This window comes from Lissotriton vulgaris, chromosome 10 (genome assembly GCF_964263255.1).
Source record: "Lissotriton vulgaris chromosome 10, aLisVul1.2, whole genome shotgun sequence".
Classification (NCBI taxonomy): domain Eukaryota; kingdom Metazoa; phylum Chordata; class Amphibia; order Caudata; family Salamandridae; genus Lissotriton; species Lissotriton vulgaris.
The window spans coordinates 724,081,096-724,107,032 of NC_141698.1; the positions used below are offsets into that span (position 1 = coordinate 724,081,096).

A 25,937-nucleotide genomic window follows, 5' to 3' on the forward strand; every position below is an offset into this window, starting at 1 on the left:
GTTAAAAAACTATTGTTCTTCTTCAGTGCTCCTAGAAAAGAAACCTGCAAAGAGAGAAAAAGGGGGAGACAAACACACAGTGCTATACATTAAACATAGGGTGCGTCTGAGGTGCTCCTCATAAATGACATCCAAAGTGTAGAGGAAATACGGTGGATGTTACTGAACGACTCAACAGTCATATCATGGTGCCTTTGGGGTAAAAGTGGCACTATTGGCCTTTAGAATGAGCCCATGGATGTATTTTACAACCCACTCGATGCAGTGTGTGTGCACTCATAACCCACTCACAGGATGAAAACGTGACTGAAAAAGGGTGCAGTTTGTAGGGAAGTAAAATCGCTCCCTGAATCACACAAACAGAGCTACAGATAGTGGGTGTCAATGCTTAGAACAATAGAGCGTGGTTAAAAGTGCAGGTTAACCAACTGACAAACTAGCGTGGTTAAAATCGCAAGTTGGTATTCTGACAAACAAAACAGCAAACGGGCTACCAGCTAAACGCACATATACACACAGTGAAGAAAGATAGGAACTTACTTGAAGCTCTAAGTTTGCCAGCTTCATGGGCGTCTGGGTTGCTGAGACTAGATCCTGCCACAATCTGGGTCAGAAAAGGGGGAGGGAGGGGGGTGGGGGAGTCATGCGTGGTCTACGGTGAGCCTACCCGCTAAAGTAAAGTGCTGGATGCCCAGTCAATGATTTACTTGTGGAGAGTCTAAAAAGGCAGTTTCGCCTAAAATGCAAACCTCTTCGGCGCCCCGTGGATGCGGAATGAAGGCTCCGACGTGATTAAAAGAAAGCAGGCACTTCCTGGTGTGGCGGGGGCGTGGCTACGCATAGTGACGTGGCAAACGTGAGGAGATACAGGGCGTGGAGTTGCCGCGTTTCAGTGCAGGCAGAATGCGCTTAGCACAATGCTTTATTGAAGCCAGCGAGGGAGACACGATCGCGCATGTCTCAGCTCGTCACCTTGACAACTGAGACGTGGCAACACCACGCCCAGTATCTCCTCACGTTTGCCACGTGACAATGCGTAGCCACGCCCCCACCACACCAGGAAGTGCCTGCTTTCTTTTAATCATGTCGGAGCCTTCAGTCCGCATCCAAGGGGCACCGCAGAGGTTTGCATTTGAGGCGAAGCTGCCTTTTTAGACTCTCCACAAGTAAGTCTTTGACCGGGCATCAGGCACTTTACTTTAGCGGGTAGGCTTCGCGTAGACCACTCATGCCTCCTCCTTTCCACCCCCCTACCCCCCCCCCCTTTTTCCGACCCAGATTGTGGCAGGATCTAGTCTCAGCAACCCAGACACCCATGAAGCTTGCAAACTTAGCGCTTCAAGTAAGCGTCTATCTATCTTCACTGTGTGTATGTGTGCGTTTGGCTGGTAGTCAGTTTGCTGTATTGTTTGTCAGAATACCAACTTGCGATTTTAACCACGCTCGTTTGTCAGTTGGCGAACCTGCACTTTTAACCACGCTGGATTGTTCTGAGCATTGACACCCACTATCTGTAAATCTGTTTGTGTGATTCAGGGAGTGATTTTTCTTCCCTACAAACTGCACCCATTTTAACTCCTGTTTTGATCCTGTGAGTGGGTTATGAGTGCACAGACACACCGAATTGAGTGGGTTGTAAAATACATCCATGGGCTCATTCTAAAGCCCAATAGTGCCTATTTTACCCCAAAGGCACCCTGATATGACTGGTTGAGTCGTTCATTAACATACACCGAATTTTATCTACACTTTGGATGTCATTAATGAGGAGCGCCTCAGACACACCCTATGTTTAATGTATTGTACTGTGTGTTTGTCTCCCCCTTTTTTCTCTTTTTACAGGTTTCTTTTGTAAAAGCACTGGAGAAGAACAATAGTTTAACCACTAGGAGTTTTTAGTGGTTTCTCCACGTAGTCAAGGGCAGGGTACACCTTAGCAAGTGTATACCACCAGGGCTACCTTCACTGGTCCTGACAAAAACCCTACATTTACATAAGTGTTTGAAACATGTAGACCAATTTGATCTCACAACACTACTCGTGACACCAAAGGCCTACCTAATCTGGCAAGGTGTCCAACTAACAATTTTTATTGTTGCCCAATCACTCCGGAATAAAGTCCTGTCAGTGAGAGGTTTATTGGACAACTTTTAATAATCACTTAAAACCTTTTCACTTTCATACATAAAATGCAAAAACAAACCCGCTCCACTGTAGTCCGGTGTCGCAGCACACCCGGATGGCACTCGGCTATTCGGATGGGACCCCAATGATGAAGCAGGTCACAAACTAGGTTGGTGAGTGAGGGGTCTTCTAACAAAGGATACATTTGTCCTCTTAAGCATCGTGTGCAGCTCTATATATATCCTAGACGGAGACGCCTCCTGGGGGTACTCCTCCATTTGTTGTTTATCATTGACCAAGGGGATAAGGAGTATTGCCTCTACACAAGAAAAACCCTTTCTCTCCCTTTTGTTTTCATCTGTATATACTATACCAAAGTAAGGTATAGTGTGCACAGAGTCCAGGGGATCCCCGGAGGCGTAAGTAAAGAGAACTAAAAGTTCTGTTTGTGGTAGTGTGGTCGAGCAGTTAGGCTTCAAATAGGGTAGCATTAAGCATTTATTGTACACACTTAGTCAAGAAATGATTGCACACAATGACAGGCTGAATCCAGACCAATTGTTTTGCATAAAAAGTTATTCCTTTGCCATTTTATTTGTAGAACCAAGAGGAACTCCGGAGCAGGTAACAGTTCCCAAAGCAATATTAATTTTCAAGTACAGTAAGAATTTCTCAAGCTAGTGAAAAATGCTTTACAGTATTAGAATGTACTTTGTACAATCCGATTTAGAACAGTAAACTTCGCAATAGAAATTGATAGACTTGTATGCAATAGGTTTTGTAAATGGCTTTTTAGATGATTTCCTACCCCCTCGCACCCCCCCCCCCCCTCCCTCACCGCGGTGCCTTCAGACCCTCACGGGCGAGTAGCTGCGCTCTACAAACCTCTGATTAAATGCAATGCAATCTTCTGGGAGGAAAACCATGTTAAGCATTAGCAGGTAAGTATTTGACTTACAATCCAAGTCTTTGGGGGTTTTGACCAACACTGTGCAAGGTTCAGTTTCAGGTAGGTAGTGCATCACCAGATGCAATGCAGTGCAGAGTCACGAGGCCCTAGTAGATCAACGGAGGCTGGTTGTACCTCAAAGAGGCATGGTTTGCTCCTAAGTCCCCGTGGTTTCAGGGTACAGGCCCAGTGAGCTAAGATCAGCACAAGGGCACAGGTGGCCACACTGCAGCACCAAAGCTATACAACCAGCGACACTGGGGTGGCCGGGTGCAGGTTGCAAAATCAGCATTGTTTGCCCAGTGAGTTTCAATGGAGGTTGTCTTTTGCACAAAGAGGCAGCAGGCTCTGACCAAGAGGCTGTCTGAAGGTGACCGCAAGCTGGGCAGGTATGTTGAAGGGCTGGGGGAGGAGGTTGAGGCACAGTCGGTTGAGCCTTCTATTTTGTCAACTCTAGGAGTCAATACGCGTGCCCTTACTTGGTCTTTAAAAATATCAGTTTGTCTCATCATGCCTGTAAGCATGGGAAGTGTTTGTGATGACCTGAGTGTGGATCCAAAAGTTTCGACCAAAAACATCTTCCTCTAGTGATTCTTTGTGTAATGCCACCCCATGATATTGTGCAGCCCTGGCAAGGAGTTCTTGGTGGAATCTGTGGTCTTCTGGAGGAGATGGCCTGGCTGGGTAGAGGTCTAGATCATTAACTGCTGAGGGATCAATTGTACAGTCTGTCCATGGATCAGTTAGGAGATGCATTCCCCCATCATGAGATTGTGGAGAATCCGGAGGTGTCATTTGCAGTGGATACTCTGGTGGAGAAGGAGGCTGTGGAGGTGGTGGTGATGGTAGATGCAAAGAACGTGTATCAACAGATTTCTTTTTTTAAAATCGATCTTGTAAGAAGGGTCCTCATCATGAAGCTTGCGCTTGACTACTATTCAGAAGCATACTAATATTTGAAGGACAGATTTCTTGAAGAATTAGGATTCAAAATATTTTAAACACCTTTTGGTTTCGCCAATCTACAGATCATAGAAAGAAACACTGCCCTGACGAAGTCCATTGGCTGCAAAGCTGGACGAAACACGTGTTGGTATGGCATTGGCAATGAACAATATATTATGAAAATATTGGAAGAATAGTACTGAATGACTAAAAGAAAACTAAGAAATAAAGAAGACTTATTGAAAAATACTTCTATTGATATTTACTGTTATTGAATTGAAGAGTATTCTTTAGTTGATTGATCCTTAGATGTTCCCCTAGTATTGCTCAGGTGGAGAATTTTTATAAAAGATCCCTATGTCGTCTGGCGGCAAGGACCTCAAAGGGTAAGTGTATACCCCTTCTCCGGTGATTCGGTGTCAAGATCTTGCCGTTCTAGGTCTTGTGCCTCAGAGGACGTCGGGTCCCGGTAGGATTGCAGATCTTAGTCACCTTTTACTTCGAAATAATAGTCTTTGTCCCCCTGTTATTCGACTGGTTTGGGTGATTTAGGCAGTTAGGCGTTCTCGTCTTTGACTTCGAGAGTGGGTTTCGGTGGGATGGTTCATTGGCTCATCTTCTCGTCAAAGTCCATTTTCTGCTGCAGGATGCTCATCATTTCAGCCTCGAGCCGCCTCCTCTTCCTCTCCATCTCGGAGGCATGTTCGGCGTCAAGGGTTGGAGCGCCTCTCTTCGGGCCGTTGACGACTGTCGGCCCTTCCTTTCTCGGCGCCGAGGTGTCCTATTCGAGGGCAACCTTCAGCGATCTTGGTTTTTCGAGGGCTTTTGCAGATTGGGAGTTCTTTTCTAAGGATCTGCTCGGCTGACTGTCCTTGGTTGCTGTTGCCTTAGTCGAGTGTTTCGGTGGCAATGCTCCCTTCGAGGACTTAGCTTCACTTCTACGAGTGTCACTCGAGGCGTTAGCTTTACTCTTTCGGGTGTCACTCGAGTGTTTAGGGGTTGACGACTCCCTTACCTCGTTCGAAATCTTATGGACCTAGACGGCCGTGCAGTCCTCTGGTCCTTCGGCGATGTTATCTCCTCTTCACTGGAGAAGCCAAAGTCTCGGAGCGATGGAGGTGGCCCATGCATGTTGTGGTTCGGCCTTCTCTGCCTATCTTACTCTGAGGGTCTTGGGTGTAAACGCAGAGCATGTGATGTTGCAGTCTTCGCTGCGGTGGTCGAGCGGCAGGCAGAGGTTGCAGACTGAATGCTGGTCCTTCTAGGCGTATTTGTGGTGGCAATTAGTGCAAAACTTGAACTGTATTTTGTCCATCCCCGAGCTCAGGGAACCCCTGCGATAGCATGCTCTGTAGAACGTCGAGATCTTGGTCGTAGCTGACTACTATTCAGAAGCATACTAATATTTGAAGGACAGATTTCTTGAAGAATTAGGATTCAAAATATTTTAAACACCTTGATTTTTGACAATTTTCTATGATTTTTCTTGATTCCCCTTCCAAAACTCTGGAACTCTTCGGCAACAATCCCGACCTAACGGCGGATAAAAGAATCTGACGATGGTGAACGAAGGTAGGAGCTTCCGGAGGAAGTACATCAACATCATGAAGGACACCAAATGGTGGTATGTAGATGCCCACCTAAGCCACGCAAAAAAAAATAAAAAAAAATGAAAGACTATAATTCCGGACCCAACCAATAGATGGCGGAATAATGCACAGCATAGTGAATCCAAAATGTCTCCAAGCTTCAAAACTGGAAGGGTTTGAATGTTTCAATGTTGTAGCCTCATCTCCCAAATCTGGTCTGGTGGCCTTTCAATTTGGGTGAACATTGCAGCAGGGGGTAGTGTCAAGGTTGTACACACCCAAAGTGATTAATTCCAAGCTTTACAATACAAAAGGGAGGTATCTTTATTTGTTTAATTTTTATAACAACTATTTTTACAGTTTTCCTAATGCAAACTTCATCAACCCGTTTGACTTTGTCACCACCCTAAAGGACTTGAATGGTTCTGATAAAATCTGCACCCAAACAGATGCCAGGTGGTTTATCCCTAAGCTGCCCAACTATGATATCACCGCCCCAAGGCCCAGCAGCAGAGGTCAAACTTGTCCGAGTGGAGTTTATGGAGCATTTGCGAACCCATGGTTTGAGTAATGTCATGGATATAGCTGGCATTACCAATTATTATCTATTCAAACCAAAATTTAGAGTTCGGGGTAGTGCTACTACTATTGATTTATTTTCATCTCCCCTAGCCTAGAGCGCTTTCTATTGAAAGCGGAGGTTATTCCTAAACACCACAGCAACCCGATCAAAGCAGTGTTGAGAAAAATTAATATTGGTGTGGCAAGGGGTTAACAGCACTGATTTATTCCTTAGGGTAGTCAGGCAAAATCTAAGTCGTAACTCCTGCCTGACAGTGCAGTAACCTAACCCAGAGGTAATTAGTGCATTTATCAAACTTTACAAAGTCACAAAATCTGCTTTATTAAAACCCGTTAATGCTACACCTCACGGGCCTAGATGATTTCATAGTGAGTATTCAGCGATAAATAGTCCGTTACGCAAGGCTCTATCAACTAAACGAGAGGTGTCACCTTACAGATTAGTCGTTAAGAAAGAAGTAGAAGGTAGCCATCTCGCAGAGGAAGGAAGAACTACTAAATGAACAATGAGATGCCCTCGGTAGTGCCACTTGTTCAAAGAATGGAAAAATCTTCAGGGGTGCTATTAAAGATCTGAGAGGAATGGGACAAACTAACGCTGATCAGCTGTAATATAACCAGCAAGGCTTGGGAAGCTCACTTTCATATGACATATGCAGCCCCCACACGTTAAAGATTTGTTAGATTACCCACCCCAAATAGGGATATCAATATCCCTTTTCGAAGCGGAGGAAGCTATACACCAGAGCCTAGGTAAGAAAGCTCCAGGCCCAATGGGCTACCTATTGACCTCATCAAGCATAAACCAGATTTTTGGGCACCACTTTTGCTAAATGTTTTTAATAATTTAATCAATGACTTGTTACCAAGTACCTGTTCATCCTGTATTATTGTTAATATTTTTAAAGAGGGTGACCGCTCCCGACCTGGTTGTTACACACCCATTTCCCGGATTGACACCACTCTGAAAATTCTAGGGAGAGTTCTATATAATAAGATCAAAATCTGGGCTGAAGAGAACTATTCTACAACCCTGTCAACTTGGTTTTAGGCGTAAGGTGAGAACTATTGAACAAAGCCTAAACCTTAACCCAGTAATCGGGAAATAAACTATTGCGCAGCGGTCACCAATATATTTGTCCTTCATGGACTGGACCTCAGCCTTTGATTATGTTAACCAGTCACGACTATGGACAATGTTATTGTAATATAGGCTGGAGGAGGTTTTAGTACACTTTTTAGCATATTTGCATAGGGATTTGAATGCTCAGTAATTATCAACACAGGTGGGGAGGTCTCTAATGACATCAGAATTAGTATATAATAGAGGGGTCAGGCAGGGATGCGTTTTGGCCTGTTACTTTTTATCTTATATGTTAACAACTTACATACATCCCTGACAGCGCTCACTAATTATGTCCCTTGAGTCAATGGTCATATACTCCCAGCCCTATTAAACGCTGATGGGTCGCACACCTAATGCCCTGAGCCTTTTAGTGCAGGATTTTGTTGATTTGTTTAGACATATGCACTAATTTGAAAAAATCTTTTATAATGGCTTGTGGGCCGAGGAAGTGCTCCTTAAGCACCATTTCCGTGGGTAACCAAAGTTTACTATGCACTTGCACTTTTCCCTATTTAGGGCTGGTTTTTGCTGCTAACAGCTAATGGTCTGATTATATGGTATACTGTAGGATTAAGTTCTCCAAATCCATTAATTTGGTTCTTAGTCTCCCCCCAACCCAGGAGGTCAGGGCTATCCCATCTATTTAAAAAACAAAATGCAGTGTATACCTACGGCAACCTATCACGCTGAGGTATGGGGCTTCTCAAAGAGTTGTAACATCGAGTAGGAAGAGAATAGGTTTTGTCGGAAACTCCTGGAAGCCCCCCTCTCTACATCTAAATAGGTTTGTCATAGTGCATTAAATCTATACTTTATTGAAGACTATATAAAAGACCGCCCTGCTTTATTCTGGCTAGCCATTTGGAAAAACCCAGCGGCGTCTCAGACAAGAGATATTATTAAGAGATTGCCTCAATGGTGAAAAGGGAATGGATATTCCATGGCTGGCTGAGGTGAAATAGTGTTTAAGTAGGGTTGGCTAAGAACACATCTTTGAGAGCCCACATGAGTCAGATACCGTAAATAAAAAAGATCTTAAGTCGGCACTTTATAAGCATGATAGTAAGGATAGGCTTGATAGGGAGTCCAGGAAACCTACTGAAGCCACCTGTGTCTTTGCAGAACATCAATGATCAGTTATCTTACTAAATCTATGGGCCATTGGGAGCGAGGACTCCTCTTGGCTTTCAGGCTAATCTTGATTGTATGTCTTCTCCATGTGATGGCCAGACAGGGCAAACCACATTACATTTTTTATTCTTTTGCAAGTTCTATATACAGTACACTAAATATTTAACACCTTTCTTTAAAAAAACAATAATGTGTTCATCTTGAAGCTGCTTATAGGATTATCCATAATTTAGAAGACGGTGAATTGGTATTTTGCGTGGGTGCTTTCCTGAAAACTGTTGTTCGTGCCTGGCACACGATGTGCTCTGAATGAATGATATTGATTGTACTGTTTTAATACATGGTTTTAAGATTAATATGAACTTGTGTATTTTTTAATGCGCTGCAGTTCGAGCTGTTCTTTTATGGATATGTTTTTATCTGAATAAAGTAATTTAATTGAAAACTTCCCACCATAATCTACTACAAACCAAAAACCTTCCACTAAATGAACAATTTCTAATCACATTTTAAATTTACATTTCATTAAAAAAATTACAAATGTAAAAGAAAACCAATTGAGCACAAATATTACAATACTAATATCTAATAACTAAAATGTATAAAACTCAAAAAAAGTATACAACATACACAGCTATATTAAAAAATATATATAACTTTAGTTTTAAGCAAGTGACATTAATTACTTAAAAAACTATGTTTACCTTTCATATAGGGTTCCACAATATTCTCATCACAATATTTTTGACACGATATTGGGGTCTCATGACTTAACAATTTCTTTCTCTGAATACCACTTGAGGAAGGAGAAAGGTGGAAATGCATAGGAAAAGATCTATCAATGTATCCGCCACTGCACATGGACAAAAGATGCAAATATCTGGAGGTGCAGTTCGGGCATTTTACGTTTTCAGGGCGGCAAATAAGTCTACTTAAGGGGGATCACAGTGCAGAGGTACCCTTTCATAACGTGCAGGTGGAACTTGCATTAGACTTTGTTTATCATAGTAAATCGCCCATTGCCATATCCCCTTAAAGCAGAGAGCTGGGGAGACTGAACCCTTCCCAGTTTCCATAGGAAGAACATTGCGGTAGTCATACCAGTCTTGATGAAAACTACTTTTCAACAGGTGAGCTTGAAGAAGCCTTTGAGGTAGCTTGTTTGGCAAGCAATTCTAGATAACTGATACGGCTGCCCATGTATTGAAGGGGCCACACTCTGAACAGTCTTGCCATTGAGGTGTGCCAACTCCTCCCCCGTCCACAAGACAACCTTCCTTGGATTTCAATGAGTATAGTATGTTAACTTGTCATTCAAAGAGACTGGTGACTCAAGCGACTTCACTCAATTGTTTTCTGTTTCAGCTCTGAAAGGGCAACTCTGCTCATCTGGGGTGAACTACAGGTCTTCAGACTGAGGCCAATTATGTTCCGCTTGGAAACGGTGTAACATTTATTGGGCGGATACATTGACACCATAGAGATTGGAATTTTGCATGTGCAATAAATGGCACCCAATGACAATTAATGCCCTGGAAATGAGGCTTTGATCATGGATTTAGGTGCTTGCAGCAGCAGAAAAATAGACACCCGATAATTTAACTTGTTCCCCACTTGAAAATGTAACCTGGTTTTACCTGCCGAAATGTATGCGGAGTGTGTAACGCTCTTCAGACAACCTTTAGTTGCTATAAGTGCTTTAACAGGAGGTACTGAACATATTGCAACATGGCAGACTATATTTGGAACCTGAATATTTAATATCGTTGAGAGCTGGAAGTCTCTGGTTCTTGGATTTTTTCCTTAAGAAAGAGTAAACTGTATTAGTTTCATAATTTTTCTGTGCAGTGGGTTCATTAAATCCAGTTAATAGCTCCAAGAAAAGTCAGAAACAAAAGAAACGTACTTTCAAATAGTTGAAATAGTTACCTCAAAGTCTTGATCAGAAAGATAGATTTCGAGTCTCAGTGGGTCAACTCCCTCCGGCAGTGGCCTAGCTAGTAGTTCCGATAATGGATACACAGTTTTACAGAGCTTTGCCAAAACATCTTCCACAAGAATTATTTGATTACAGATTTCTGCATCCTGTAAAATAAACAAGGATGATTAAGGATCAAATGTAACCATTCACTCAAGTTCCATCAGATAAATTCCTTATATAGACACTTGATTAACAATACCAAGAACTCTCAAACTTTCATTTCTAAAACATGTGGAATAGGCCATACCACAGTTTTCACACTGTACTTGATTCAAACTACCTCCCGGACCAAAATCAAAATAATGATCTAACAAATATGTTTTGACCTCCATTCATTGCTCGACACAATAGCAAATTCTTCTGCCAGGGCAGGTTGGACGATTCAAATGAGTGGCCATCTGCAAGTTTTTTTATGTCTAGTAGTTTACTACAGACTTTTAGATTACAGCAGTAGGCCATGAATCAAGCAACTTTGTGTTGAAGGCTGAATCAAAAGTAAAACCTTGCAGCAGACCAAAAAGAGAACCCCTTTACAACATAAATACATAACACAAATGAGGCCTGCTTTGCACCTTAAGAGTCACAGCTTAGGTAACTGATGTCTAGTGTTCGAAGCCTAGCTGCACTGGTAACCTCTGCATTAGTTGCCACCTATTCCTTAAAGACTTTAACCTTTAGTAGTGCCCTAATATACCGCTTAAGTGCTCAAAGGAACAAGATAGCCAAAATACACAAATCTAGTATTTAAAAGCCAAATGATTATTTGTTAGGGACCAAGATTGTTACCAATGTGATAAACATATTCTATGTTTATCACATTGTTCAATAACCCTTTCATAAACTGCTTTGGCGCAAGCTCTTTGAATATCTAGTCAGAGAGTACTAGTACCGACTAATGTGTTAAGCACTAGTGCACACAGTATACAAGAGATCTCAGAAACGAACAATACTGTTATAGTAAAGGTAAATGGTGACAGTACGGAAGTTAGATTGCACAAGTATTAAAAGAAATTGCATTAAAGTAAACTTCCTCCATGATCACCATTATAATCTAACCGGATAGGGGTAAATGAAGATCTGTTTTGATCTCCATACAAAGAGAATTAGTGACAAAGTACACAGAGAAGTTAGATTGCTGTGTACTTTGTCACACATATATACATACAATTATGTACACATATATTCTCCATTTGAACTGTTGAATAATTTGTTAGTAAAATACAAATGCATGAGTGCCACATCCTCAAAATAACTGCTAGGGCTAAGTAAAAAACAAAAAAACTGGTAAATAGACACCAAATGCAATATTAACTTACATTTTCCATAATTTCAGCTATGTCTTCTCGGTGCTCCCAGCTTGGGAACATGTTTGTAAACGTCAGTGGTTCCAGACCAGCATGTATAAGATAGGATTTTGGAGGCTTCTTCTTATTTTTACCTAGAAAAAAGCAAATTTCAATAATTAGAACCTACACTGTCACCATTCAAGGTTATTAGCTACCTTCTTTTCCGGAATAAAGGTCCATTCACTTACACACAAGAGGCAATGACATTATCACCAAATAAACTTGGTCATCATGCTGCTACATTAATCTATGTTAACGAAATGCTTACTTACTTGTACGAGTAGATTTACAGGTTTATTTTCTTAATTCAGACAGTGTGCATCATTCCGCCATTTAGTGGTTGGTCTACCCCCTTGCATTGATAACAAGCCCTGATGATCTGTCCGCATCTTCACTAATACGCCTCACTCTTCGGTGGACCAGACAAACAGAGCTACCCAATATGGTGGAGATGGCACAAGGGTGTCTTCGGCACTTGCCCACACCTGATTAACACCAGCAGTATTAGTGGGATTTGTGGAAAATTAAGCAAATTTCCATGACCAGTCTATCAACTGGGCAATCCCCAGCCACTGTTGGTATGGGTACATGCATGGAAAGGTTTGGCACTGTGTGTTCCTCTTTGTTGCAAATAGATATATCTGTAGTTTGCCACATTTCTGACAACTTCTCCCCACTATTTGTTGGCTTATCTCCCACGTGCATGTGGTGCTTGCTTGCTGGCTTAACCTGCATCAGCATTCTGAATTACTGGCCATTGTCATCCTTTTATGTATGGCCCACTTAAATATGTCCTGCGCTAGCTGGAAAGTGCATGTGACCTTATTCCCCATTTTTGAAGAGGCAAAACATTGTGGTTATGTTGTCTGTATGTACCTGAACAGTTATTTCCGATGTGCACAGAAGGTCTTTGTGTCAAGAAGACGGTCTTCAGATCCAGCATGTTCACATGTTTCTCAGCCTTTACCGAGCTCCACAAACCCCTGATGTTTATTTTCCTAGTTTTGCCCCCACCCCATGTCTAATGCATCTATTGTGATAGGTATTGAGAGAGCTGGCCATTTGAACGTATTGCCCATGGTGATGTTCCTCATGTTACACCTCTAGATTCCTTTGTAGTTTCTCTGTGAAAACTAGAACCTCCCATCTCCTGGTCCCTTGAAGACCATTGACATTGAAGCCATTCCTCGAGTGGTATCATGGGCAACCTTCCTTAGCGAATTAGCGGTACGCATCATACCATTATCTCACCCACTGTCCTGAGTGTAAAACTGCTTCTTTTAGAAAAGCAGAGTTTGCTCTATCACTGCCAGGATTCTATTGGTAATTGGGAAGCACTTTGCCTCCTTGGGGTTTAATTTTGCTCCCAAGACTTTGTTTCTCCGGCACTGGGGTTGATTTCGCCATGTTTAGGAAATATATGGAGTTTCGCAGTTACTTTTTATGCTATCCTGATCTGACCTTTACCAGACAGTCTGGGATGTGGACGAGTGTCCACATGTGGGCACTGCTGCCAGGTCCTGGACCACAGTGTTCTCCCCGCCAGACCTCCACGGATTGCCTGTCCCCAAAATGGCCGCCCCATGTGAACTCACGGCTCGCCCCTTCATCGATTGCTAAGGCCCGCTGAGCACCAGGGCACCCTGATGTACGAGTTACTTATCTTCGGTAACTATGTATCTGGTAAAGACAATTCTAGCTGCAGATTTCTTCACGTAGAATTATCCCCAGGCGTGACACTGGATCCGTAAACTTGCCACAGCATCCCTGCTCGCCGGAGGCGGGGCGGCATCACGCGACTCCACCCAGGCGTCGTCCGCATATGTGACGTCAGCGAGGTCACATAAGCCCCGGCGCGCCTACGTCAGTTTTCTTCGGAGAACTTTTCCGCACCACAACACGGAGCCACCAGACAAAAAATTGTGGGAGCATGGGAACAATGTGTGAAAGAGTATATAAAAAGAGAAAAAAAGAGGAAGACACCATAAGGAGCAGTGCAAGACTGCAGTGTCCAAGGGCAGAGACAGAAGGAAGAACAGAGCAGAGCCCTGAGCAGCCACCCTGCCAGTACATAGACAGCCCCCCTCTCCCCCGGAGACAAGGAACCAGCGTGAAAGTCAAGACCTATGTAGCAGGCCTACAACCCTCACCCCGTAACAAGGAAGGGGAGCCAGTCCCAACAGGCAGGAACCACCAACCTCCAAGCCACCCCAGTATAGAGGGCAACCACCCCCAGGAAACAAGGGGAAGGCCCGACTAGAGAACTCCAACTCCAAGGGCAGCAGAGGGACCAGGACCCCTAGTAGCAAGAGGAAGGGAGGGTAGAGATTGAAGGTAAACCTCCCCAACCTGGAGCACCCAGAGTAGCAGGGCATAGGAGCACCGCAACCCCATCTCCCAAAGGACCAAGAGGAGAAATGAACAGCAACAAGCCGGAGCCACCGTCAAGAGCCAAAGAAAGTACTCCCAGGAGACCGAGCCACCCACCGGGAGTGGAGTACCGAAGACCAGCCATGGGGTCCTCGCAGAATAGGGAGGAACGGTGGGCCGTGAATGAATCTACGGCTAGAATTGTCTCTACCAGATACATTGTTACCGAAGGTAAGTAACTCTTACATCTGATAGAGACTACTAGCCAAAGATTCCTTCACGTAGAATAGATACCCTAGCAATACCCACATAGGAGGTTCTGCGAAAGGACCCCACCAGTCTAGACAGGACAGAGGGCCCCGCAGGGGACCAGACCTGCGGACCAGGGAAGTAACCTCATCCCTGCCAGGCAAGAGGACCCCCAAAAGTCGAACACCAACAACCCCAAGAGGGATGAAGGAGAAAGAAGGAAGACTGAAGAGGCCCATACACTCACAACAGAGGAACCAAGGGCAAGGCCGGAGACGCCGAAGCCCCCCACTCTACCCCCAAGGCACCGAGCTTCCATCCTAAGCTAGGCCAGGCAGAGGAACAAGAAGAAGTAGCTGAGAAGGCCCAAGAAAACTAGGGAAAGAGGGTGAGCCCACCCAGAGGGAAGGCACAGGCCAGCCAGAACGGCACCTAAGCCATAAGCCACCTGAAGAATCCTACTACCAGTGTGTATCACAGGGAAGGGGGACACTCAGTGTTTTGTAAAATACCCCTCACACACCAACAGGCCCCTTGGTGTCATGCTTCATCATCGGGGTCTTCGCACCCCGCTAAAGGGATGCGGCACGCTGCAACCTGCGACTACGCGGGAGCGTTGACAAGTTGGACTATGTGTGGTGTGTGTTGAGTGTAAGTGAAAGGGATTGATGTGAGTGGGAGGTGTGGTGAAAGTTTAAAAAGTACCTGGCTAGTGGGTAATGTGAAAAAAACTTTATTTCGTACCCCTGGCTGGTGCTGTTAAAAGGTGTGCAAAAGAACGAGGTTTAATTGTCTTAATTAGGGACAAAACCTCTGGTGTGCGTCGACATGTTTCGGTACTGGTGTACCTTCTTCAGGACGGGGCACAACTTCCCAACCCTACTCACGTTTTTCTAAGAAAAAAAGGGGGTTATCTTAATTTTCTAAAAAGTGATAACAATTTTAAAGACGGCTACAGTGTGCCTACAGCGGTTTTTTGGATCATGCAATTACATGTCTCATGGTCTTTGTAGTGTATTGTCTCATGAGCCAATCCTGGGCATCAAGGTAGGTAGGTGGATCCACAATGAAATCCGCCTAAATTGGCCTCCTTCTACCACCCTGTGCTGCTCCGCAGTCACGGCGGAGCAGCACAGGGTGGTAGAAGGAGGCCAATTTAGGCGGATTTCATTGTGGATCCACCTACCTACCTTGATGCCCAGGATTGGCTCATGAGACAATACACTACAAAGACCATGAGACATGTAATTGCATGATCCAAAAAAACGCTGTAGGCACACTGTAGCCGTCTTTAAAATTGTTATCACTTTTTAGAAAATTAAGATAACCCCCTTTTTTTCTTAGAAAAACGTGAGTAGGGTTGGGAAGTTGTGCCCCGTCCTGAAGAAGGTACACCAGTACCGAAACATGTCGACGCACACCAGAGGTTTTGTCCCTAATTAAGACAATTAAACCTCGTTCTTTTGCACACCTTTTAACAGCACCAGCCAGGGGTACGAAATAAAGTTTTTTTCACATTACCCACTAGCCAGGTACTTTTTAAACTTTCACCACACCTCCCACTCACATCAATCCCTTTCACTTACACTCAACACACACCACACATAGTCCAACTTGTCAACGCTCCCGCGTAGTCGCAGGTTGCAGCGTGCCGCATCCCTTTAGCGGGGTGCGAAGACCCCGATGATGAAGCATGACACCAAGGGGCCTGTTGGTGTGTGAGGGGTATTTTACACAACACTGAGTGTCCCCCTTCCCTGTGATACACACTGTTAGTAGGATTCTTCTTGTTTAATTATCAGTGCCCGTGGAGTAGGAATCCTATTTTTGTACTCTACCTCCCTTCTTTGTTAATTATAAGCCACCTGAAGCCAGAAGAGCACAGAAGCACCCCAGCTCCCAGAACAAGAGCAGGAAGGATAGGAAATGCCCGGCCACCCTACCACAGGGGCCACGCACACAACCTCATGAAGCAATAGCAACATACAGAAACGCCAAGGAGAACAGGCACCCAAAGGCGACCAGCACTCCCCAGCAGAGCTTAGCTACATAACAGCTACCACTAACCCACATAGGGTACGGTAAGTCCCAAGACATGGGAACCCTCTTTGGAAGAACTTCCGCAGCAGAGGAAAAAACTGTCACGGGGAAAAATGTCCACGCAGAAGGCTTGACAAGCAGTCCAAGAAAAACAGAAGGCCTAATCTTCGGGCCAAGTCTGTGCAACAACTCCAGCAAAAACACACAGTCAACAAGGGGCCGTCCATCAGCCAACAATGCTTAAGTCCCAGCAAGGAGGACTCAATGGCAGGAAAACACAATCCACAGCAAGGCAACCGGCCCACGAAGGCCCAGAACCAGCTCAACTCAGCAGTCACTGAGGAGGGGAAGGAGGAGGATAAAGCAGAATAGGAGGACAGAGCCCTACCAGGAACCTCTGGATGGCAGAGTCCGCCGGGGCATGGAACATTAGCTGCCATCAAACAGAAGATCAATCAGCAGCTCCCGAATGTTACACGGCGCCGGAAGGTGCCGGTGCAGAAGGTGTTGAGGCACCAGATCGCCTGAGGCAAGATCTCCCTCCCACCAGAGCCCTGGTGGAGAACCTCCAAGAGATGGTCCGCCAGAAAATGAGCAATCGGGTCATCCATGCGCAAAATGCCCACAGCTGTGGACACCACGTGAGCGAAGGCCGCACCCGCCTCTGTAGTTCCCTGCAGTGGAGCAAGCAGCTCCTCCGTGGGAGACGGCTGAAAACTAAGATGGCCGTCCCCAAAGCCAAGCGGGACAGGCAAAGGCCAGACCTGGAAAAATGGGGTACCTGTCGCTCCTCCAAAGAACACCTCGGCCTCAGAAATGGCTGGGAGCTATCCATCGATGACGCTGGTGAAAAAGAAACCACACAGCGGCTAGTCTCCGGGGAGGACGACACCAATATGCAGCCAGCCTCCGGAGAAGAGGGAGCATCCGAAAATGAATCAACGGCACGACCTCTGTGTGGAGCCATAGAGTCCGCCACCTGAGGCAGGACATCAACACCATCTGGCGCCGAGGGAGATGCTGGATAGGGCTCTTCCAAGTCACAATGCGCCAGGGACCGGAGTGGAGCGAGAGCCCAACTGGCCAAGGGGCGGCGCCGGAATGACCCCGACTCGACCTCCGCCAAGGCAGCCGCCTGCAAGGAGTACCGAGAAGGACCAGGGGTGTGACACGAAGCCCTCCGCCATCCTCGGCCCAGAATGTGCCGGAGGTGGCCCAGTGACGAATAAAACTCCGACTCGCCCTCTGACGAGGCAGCCGCCCGCTGGGAGGGAGAGGGGGCCCGGAGAGGGACGAGGGGTCCCCACCCAGCCTTGACCCAGAGCGGACAAGGCGAGGTCACCGACCCCTGTGGTGCCGCCCGGAGCAGCAAGCACTGGCACCGTGGCGGCATCAGCTCAGCCGTGGACAAGGCTCTCGCCTGCCCAGGGGGCCGAGCGGGGCTCGGGGATGTGACCCGAGCCCCGGCGACCTTCCGCGACACCACAGGGATTCCCACGGGAGTGCGAGGCAGAGGCACCGTGGTCTGAAGGAGGGACCCTCAAGGGGCCGCACCCCAACAGCACCACATCCTCCAAGCCTGGATCTGAGCCTGCCGGAGCCGCCGGCACGGAGGTCCCCTTGCAAGGCAAGGGATCCGCTGATGCCCCAGGAGGGGAAGGAGGAGGAGACGCCAGTGAGGCCTGCAAAGCCGCTGCGTATGTCTCCATCTGGACTCTCGATGCCCCATCACCGGTGGATAGGACGACACGCGGGGCCGCATCACCCACAGAGATCCCACGCCCCCGGCAGGCCAGACACCAGCCCCCGGGGACAAACTGCGACACTTACCCATCAGGGAGCGACGCTCTCGTGACATCGGAGAAGGACGAGGACGATGACCGCAGCCGTTTCTTAAGCAGTCTGCTGATGCTGATCGAGGGGAGGAAGTCGACCAAGAGACACGCATCGAGAGTAGTATCATCTGGCGCTCCGGCCGCGACTTAAGCTTCAACTGTTGGCACGCCTCACAATCAGTGGTACTGTGATCCTCCCCTAAACACCACATACAAATGAGGTGAGGGTCCGTCGCGGACATGAGACGCCCATACGACGAGCAAGTTTTGAAGCCCGAAGGCATTCGCACACTGTTTCACCAAGAGAAACGACAATGGTGAAGAAAAAAGAGCCCAAAACAGGCCCGCAGCAAGACCGGACCCGCGTTGCGCACAGAAAAGGAAAAAACTGACGTAGGCGCGCCGGGGTGGGGTTTAAGTGACCTCGCTGACGTAACTTACGCGGACAACACCTGGGCGGAGTGGCGTGATGCCGACCCGCCGGCGCGCAGGGATGCTGTGGCAAAAAAGGTTCCGGATCCAGTCTCATGCCTGGAGATAATTCTACGTGAAAGAATCTGCAGCTAGTAGTCTATCAGATGACGCGGAATGAGGTTCCCTCAAGCCACCAGCAGACTTGAGGAGATCTGGGACAGAGCCAAAGCACCGCGCTCAAGAACTTCACGGAGCCCCGCTCCTTTAATCGAGATTGCTTGACTCAAGATGGCCAATACTGTCGGTCCCACGGAAATCCGTCAGTATCTAAAGACGGGATCTCACACCATAACGAAGGCACCTATCCTCTGCGAGGGCCATCGGATTCATATAGCAGAAATCTGATGGCCTGGCACTATAACGAAGAGGAGTCTTGCTATCACATTACAGCCGGAATTGCCTGACACTGATGGGCGGCAAGAGGACAATCGACTGGCCCAAGATAGCCAATTCCGGCTCCGACTCGATCTCAGAGATCCCTCTGCATCCAAGTCAGGTTCACCCACCCTTAAATGTACCTAACCTGGTCAAGGGTCTTCTATGAGCAGGAATCCAACCACCTGCAGCTCAGCAAAGAGGAGTCTTGGCAACATCCAGGAGCCTTGCTACCACGCAGCAGCTGGTCCTGCCTGACTCACTAATAGTCGGCAAGGGGACAACACCCGGCCCAAGACGGCTGATTCGGACACCGACTCAGTCTACCACTAAAGACAGGATCACTTAATGAAAAGAAATACACCTAACCACTTCAAGGGCCACTAACTAGCAGTACCCAGACAGCCCTTCGTGCGCAGTGAAGAGGAGCCCTACCACCACTCAGCAGCCGGACATGCCTGACAGGGCCATGGTTAACAGGAGGTCAAACCCCGGTCCTTTTATACTGCAAGGATGACCCTGGGTCCCCCCTAAAGAAGCGGCCCCCTCTCGGTCCTCCCACACTCTACTGCTTTAAACTTGCCGGCCAATTTGAATCTTTAGGCTACAGATCTGACCTCATCCACCAATGCCCCAGCACCAGGCTTCATTTGAAGATAGTCACCCTCTGCGTTTTAACAAACACACCCGGACAAAGAAACTGCGCAAATGTAACATGGAGATCAGACGACAGGGAACCTACCCCCTGAATGCGTTAACAGTTCGCCCTAGTTGGCCACAACTGATAAGGTAATTGAAAAACTTACCCATAGCCCGAGCATCTTTAACTAATCATTAATATAACTCCTTTACTCGGCCCCTATGCGATCAAACCTTGCCCTGCACGGGATTACGCACGGATGACGCTTCTTCACCTTCAACTTGAAAACAAAGTCACACAACGCGCATACATGCAGCAACACCCGCTAACGAGGCACAGACCAGGCGATAACGGACTCGGATCCCCAATCACAAAATGGCGGCTCTGTGAAAGCAATTCCCCTTGATCAGCATTTTCAGGTAGCTAAGGGGACGCACAGCTGTTAGCCCCAACCACCATGACCCAGCCCAAGGAGAAAATTTTAACTCGCCTCTAGCCGAATCGTCCAAACATCTAAGACACCCTTTTAGACTCACGGTCCCCCCCTCTTAGAAATCCAGCAATGGCACCAGGCATGCCAATTCCCTCCAACCACCTCACATCGACCTTCCTGAAACCCCACAGCATGAACTCCTTAGCGATTAGCTTCCCCCCAACCTCTTAAAACGAGAAGAAACTTCAAGCATAGACTGCTTAGACAGCACTCAGAAACACTATTCGCGGACACATACCAATGCTCCTCCAAAGGGCAGATCAAGATGGATTTCATCTTCCACGCCGAAAGACCAGATAACTGGAACGCCACTTTCAGATCACAACTTTACATTTCTAAAACCACGACTACTCCGCATAGTTACAAACTAACAATCTCTCTCCCTAACCGCTTGGCAAGGGGCTGGAACACGTCTGTGACCATTTATACTAATGGTACAGTCCTGACACAGACCAACAATGAGAACCTAGAGGCCTTCGACTATCTCTTCCCCATACTCCGAACCGCTCTCCTTCACTCGCTTTGTTCTTCCCAGACCCATTTGTCACCCCCAGGCAACATGTCCCAGGGTAAGTAATCTAACACCATCTCGCCCAACGTCACCACCTCCCACTGCTTCACCCCCATGAATCTTGATCTCCAGCTGCCAGATGAACGCAACAATCCACCCTCATCAACAGCATGATCTTGCCCTGCCGACACTGACCACTATCCACACTAGCACTCCTGCAGACCTCAGGTGGTCGAAACCACAACATGACCCAATTCACCCCCCTACCCAGGGTCCCAAACTGAAGCAGCATGGGTTGCACAAGCAGCAATAGGCAACATAACTTAGTCTCTGCCTCCACCTACAGGGCGACCTACTCAATATTCTCACCCGCGACCATGTTAACATGGCGCTGCGTCTCACTTTACTTGAAAGACCGTTAGGAATGATATTCCAGGGCCTTAATGAAATCCTTACCAACCTCGACAAGACCTGAAAGCCCCAGCAATCTCTTACCAAGGCGGCCATTCCGTCCATCCCCAACAACCCTAAGCGCCCTTCCGGGCCCGTAGTGACCCCCGCAACACGAATTCAGAGACCCTCCGAATTGTTCGCTGAGAACCAGTCGCAGAAATCTGTAGGAACCAAAGCACCCTCGTCCAGGCTATAGACACTCAAAAACTGACACTGTGATTCCAACATCAAGACCCACAAGAACCAAAGCTGCAATGTCCTTCGAAGAAGCGGCCGATCTAGCCTCATCATACAACTCCCCACCTACTGCATTGTCCAGCGAAGAAAGGGCCGATTTAGCATCATCATTCGACTCCCCTCCTACTGACTCCCGTAAATCCAAGAACCAAGTGATCACCAGCTTCAGAAGAGACCGTCCCCTCACAAAACCCCCCGGAGATCCCCGCACCACCTTACCTAGGGCCCCCCCTGGAAAGACTCATAATAAAAAAGAGCTTTCCACCACTGCATGCTCATTAACTGCAGATCTGCTCTTTGCATGCAACTGAACTAGCAGAAGCCATCCTCTCGCAGGACAGACATTGCATTCATCACAGAATTAGCTCAATGATCTCTCCTCACCATGCTTAGATATGTTTGTGCCCCCGGGTTTTACCATCATTAACAAAGACATAAAAGATCAACGAGGGGGAGGTGTAGCTATCATTCATAAGGACAACATCGCCATCATGGAAATGGATTCTTGGAAGTACAGCACCTTTGAATGTCTTGCCGATAATATCACGACAAAGGATAATGGATCATTACTCTGCCACCTTCTCTATCACCCACCAGGCAACACCACCACATTCGGAGAACATCTGGCCGACCCGATTACCCACTGCGCACTTGGGGACGCAAACAACCTAATTCTTGGCGCCCTAAACCTACGTTGGAATGAAACAACCTGTTAACTCAAACGCTATACAACCTTCTCCGTGACAAAAACTTATCCCAACACTGCTCAGAGGAAACGCACTATAAAGGAGCAACCTTGGATGTCATTATTGCTCAATAAGACTCAATTACGATCGACCACATACTCCCTGTGGACTGGTCGGATCACATGATCTTATTCCACATTAACCAAAAAATGCTTCCTCGGCCACCCGCACAAGACCCCCCAAATGGTCTAGAAACCTCACCCAGATTCCCACGGCCGCCATAGAAGAAAGGATAAGCTTGCTCCTTCCCAGCACCAACGACCACCTCACCACAACCGAACTCACCTTACTCTACAACTCAAATTTGGAGGCCATGCTTGTCCAACTAGCCCCCCTGAAGCTAAAAAAAACAGCAGAGCCATTCCGTCCAGATCATGGTTCAACAAGGACATCAACTCCGAAAGGAGAAAACTAAGAGCCACAGAAAGACACTGAAGGAATAATCCTACAACTACCCTCCGCGAACAACTCAAAACAGATCACAGAAAGTACAGCAACCACATCAAGAACAAAAAAATCCTAGTTCTTCCGCTCCGCGCTGGATACCGCAAAAAACAGACCCAAAGAGCTCTACAACATCATCAGGCAACAAACCTCCAAGCCTGCTAATTCTTCAATACAGTCATCCAAAGAACTTTGCAACAACTTTGCCAACTTCTTTAATGACAAGATCACGAAGATCGAACTCTCACTAAACACCATCACCCCCCTCACAAAGAACAGCAGATCTGAGGTGGAGGACATCACCCCCTTTCCCTCTACTATACCTTGGCTAATCTTCCGCCCCATTCAGGAAACCGAGATAATCAATCTCATCTCCACCGCCAAACCCTCATCTCATGTCCTAGACCCCATTTCACCCCAATGGACCAAAAAGCTGAGGCTCTCCATTGCACCGCTCTGGTGTACGATCATAAACAGCTCCATGAAAAATGGAGACGTTCCAGATATCCTTAAAGTGGGACAAGTCACGCCTTTGTTGAAAAACTTGGCCTTGATAGAGGATCTAAATAACTCAATGAAGTACTGAGAGATATTCAACAGTGGCTGTCAAGTAACCACCTTAAACTAAATCCTGACAAAACCAAAATACTCCTCATCTCGAACAAAGAGAACCACCCTCAAATTGCTGAATGGCTAAAAGCTATTGATGCGCTCAACGGAAACCTCACCCTGGCCGGCTCTGTCTAATCCCTAGGCATCACGCTAGACCTGAAACTGGACATGTCCATACACATCAAGAACTCAGCTAAGAGCGCCTTCCTTAACCTAAAGCTACTGAACAAAATAAACCTTTCATCCCGTCCACTGATCTTAAACAGTCCCCCCGAGCATTAGTATTGTCAAGACTGGACTACGGGTATGCAGTCCTCTCAGGAAAAGCAAAATCACATCTTGCTCCCCTCAAAACAACTATCAATGCGGCAGCCAAAATGGTCACCGGAATCAAGAAATTCAACCACATTTCTCCTGCACTCAGGGAACTAAAGTGGCTCCCAGTTGAAATGAGGGCTAGTTTCAGAACATCCTGTCTCACACACAAAGCCTAGCACACAGGCAAACCCGAATATTTGTCGGCTAAACTCAAAAAAGCCGGTCAGGTCAGGAACCTCAGAAGCTCGAACTCTCTTCTACTTATTCCTGCTGAAAATTCGTAAACAAAAAACTGCGGCTTGATCCTTCGCCGGGAGTGCACCCAAAATCTGGAACTCCATTCGCCCTCACATCAGAACTATCCCCTCCTTTGTAAAATTCAAGAGTCAACTCAAAACCTTGCTCCTCGACCACTCCCTAGGGGACCAATAGAGCCTGTTTCCGGGCTCCGACTGCTCCTATGTCAGCAAGACCTCGAATCAGAACTCTCCACCGCCGACCTTCCCTTTTATTGTTTTATGTGATTATCTGCATTGTATCTGATGTAAAGCGCTCCGATACCCTCGGGTCAGGGCAGCACTATATAAAACTTCTTAAATAAAATAAATAAATAGAGAAGGATAATCCTGGATACCTTTTCTTCTCAAGTGTGCTGCAGCTACCGTGCGATACTTAGTAAAAATCCTTGGCACAATTTTTTATTCCAAATGGTAAGAGACCATAAACTGGTAGTGTACTTTGCCCAGGATGAGCAGCGGGAAACGTTTGTAATATTAGTTTATCGGCACAAGGTAGACATTGAGATCTATTGTTCCTAGGTTGTCTCCCTTCCACAGATAAGGAATAAATTCCTGCAGATTGTTTTACTTTTTTGCCTTTATGAATTGGTTCAAAGCACATGGTTATAGGATAGTTTTGAGTATTCTGCCTGGTTTTGGTACCAACAAGTAAACAAAGTAAACCCTTTGACTAACCTCTTCTTTAAGGGCCCTTTCTTTTGCAGGTTTGCTTATAAAATCCTTGAACTCTTGCAGCAATTGCAGCATCTACCCGGATTTGATTTGATTGGTGGATTTATAGAGCGCACGAATGCCCAAGGGCGTCTTGGCGCTGACGATCTAAACTGCAGCAGTGAACAAGCCTAGAGCACGCATACTGCGCTAAGCTGCGAAAAGCAAAGTATTCATGTTTTTCCGAAAGGCCAACAGTTAGGGGCTGTTTTTTAATTCCACAGGTAACTTATTCCATATTTTTGCTGTGTTTAGTATGAAGCTCCCTCCTTCCCTATCTTAGTTGTTTAAATCTGGGGGTTATGAGAAGCTTAGCGCTGCTGGATCTTAGTGGCCTGGAAGGTTCGTAGTATTTTAAATTTCCCTTTAGGAAGTGAGAGCCCGATCCGTGCACTGCTTTGTAGGCCAGGCAAGCAGACTTGAACTGGATTCTTTTTCCTACAGGGAGCCAGTGAAGCCCTCATTTTTTGGGCCACTGGTTCGAACCTTGAAATGTTCAATACCAGCCTGGCTGCAGCGTTCTGCATCCGCGGGAGTTTTAATAAAAGCTGTTTTTGCAACTCAGCATAAAGTGCATTTCCATAATCCAATTTTGAGAGGACCAGCAAGGTGACCAGGGTTTTGCATGGGTCCGGTGGGATGTATGGCAACAGCTTCGTAATTAATTTTAGCGAGTACCATACCGAGGAGGTACTTGCTTTTGGCCTTCGTAACATCTTTATGCAATAGCCATGTTGAATAAGGTTTAGAATCAAATTACTGGAGGAGATTATTCAACAATGCTTGTATAAATACTCTGAGCCTGCCCCATAAGGGTGTGGATGGGTGGGAGAGGAGCGTTGACCCCAGTGGCCAACCACTTGCTTGAGCGCCCACTCCTTGCTGAGCAACACCTCTAGATCTTCCCCGAAAGGACTGACTGGTGTATCCACTGTTGCCACCGTGATCACCTGCCAATCCAAATTAGCAGGCAATCTTCTTTGCCACCATCTCTCCTTGAAATGGCCCTCTGATCTGTACAGCACCTACTGGCTTTGCGGTTTCATTGTCTTTTTCATTGTTTGCAGTGAGTCGTCCACTGCAGAATCGAAATATTTTTCACCTGTGAAAGGCATACTAACTGAAGCCGCCTGCTGGAACCTAGAGACTGAAATCTTGCATAATGCCTTGGGGTCGTACCTTCACACAACTGCATCTAGTGCAACCAGTGCCAATTTCAGGCAAGCGTTAAAAAGGGTCTTGTCGTCCTGGAAGACAGCTTTTACCCTCTTATTGTTCTGCTCTAGGAAGTTTTTACTTCATCTTATGCCACTCTTGGTGGTCATACCTGCTGAGCAGCACATTACAGTTGGCAATG

At 46.5% G+C, this 25,937-nt stretch overlaps 1 protein-coding gene across 28 annotated transcripts in view; it reads right to left on the reverse strand.

Annotated features, from left to right (window-relative positions):
* Positions 1-25,937, reverse strand: part of SVIL (supervillin) — an 807,080-nt gene that overhangs the window by 14,932 nt on the left and 766,211 nt on the right. For all 28 annotated transcript variants that reach the window (XM_086941586.1, XM_086941584.1, XM_086941578.1 and 25 more), the window contains 2 exons: positions 11,744-11,865; positions 10,376-10,531 (listed from right to left, as the gene is read on the reverse strand). In XM_086941586.1, the coding sequence (XP_086797712.1) occupies positions 10,376-10,531; positions 11,744-11,865 (278 nt within the window). The remainder of the gene's footprint in view (positions 1-10,375; positions 10,532-11,743; positions 11,866-25,937) is intronic.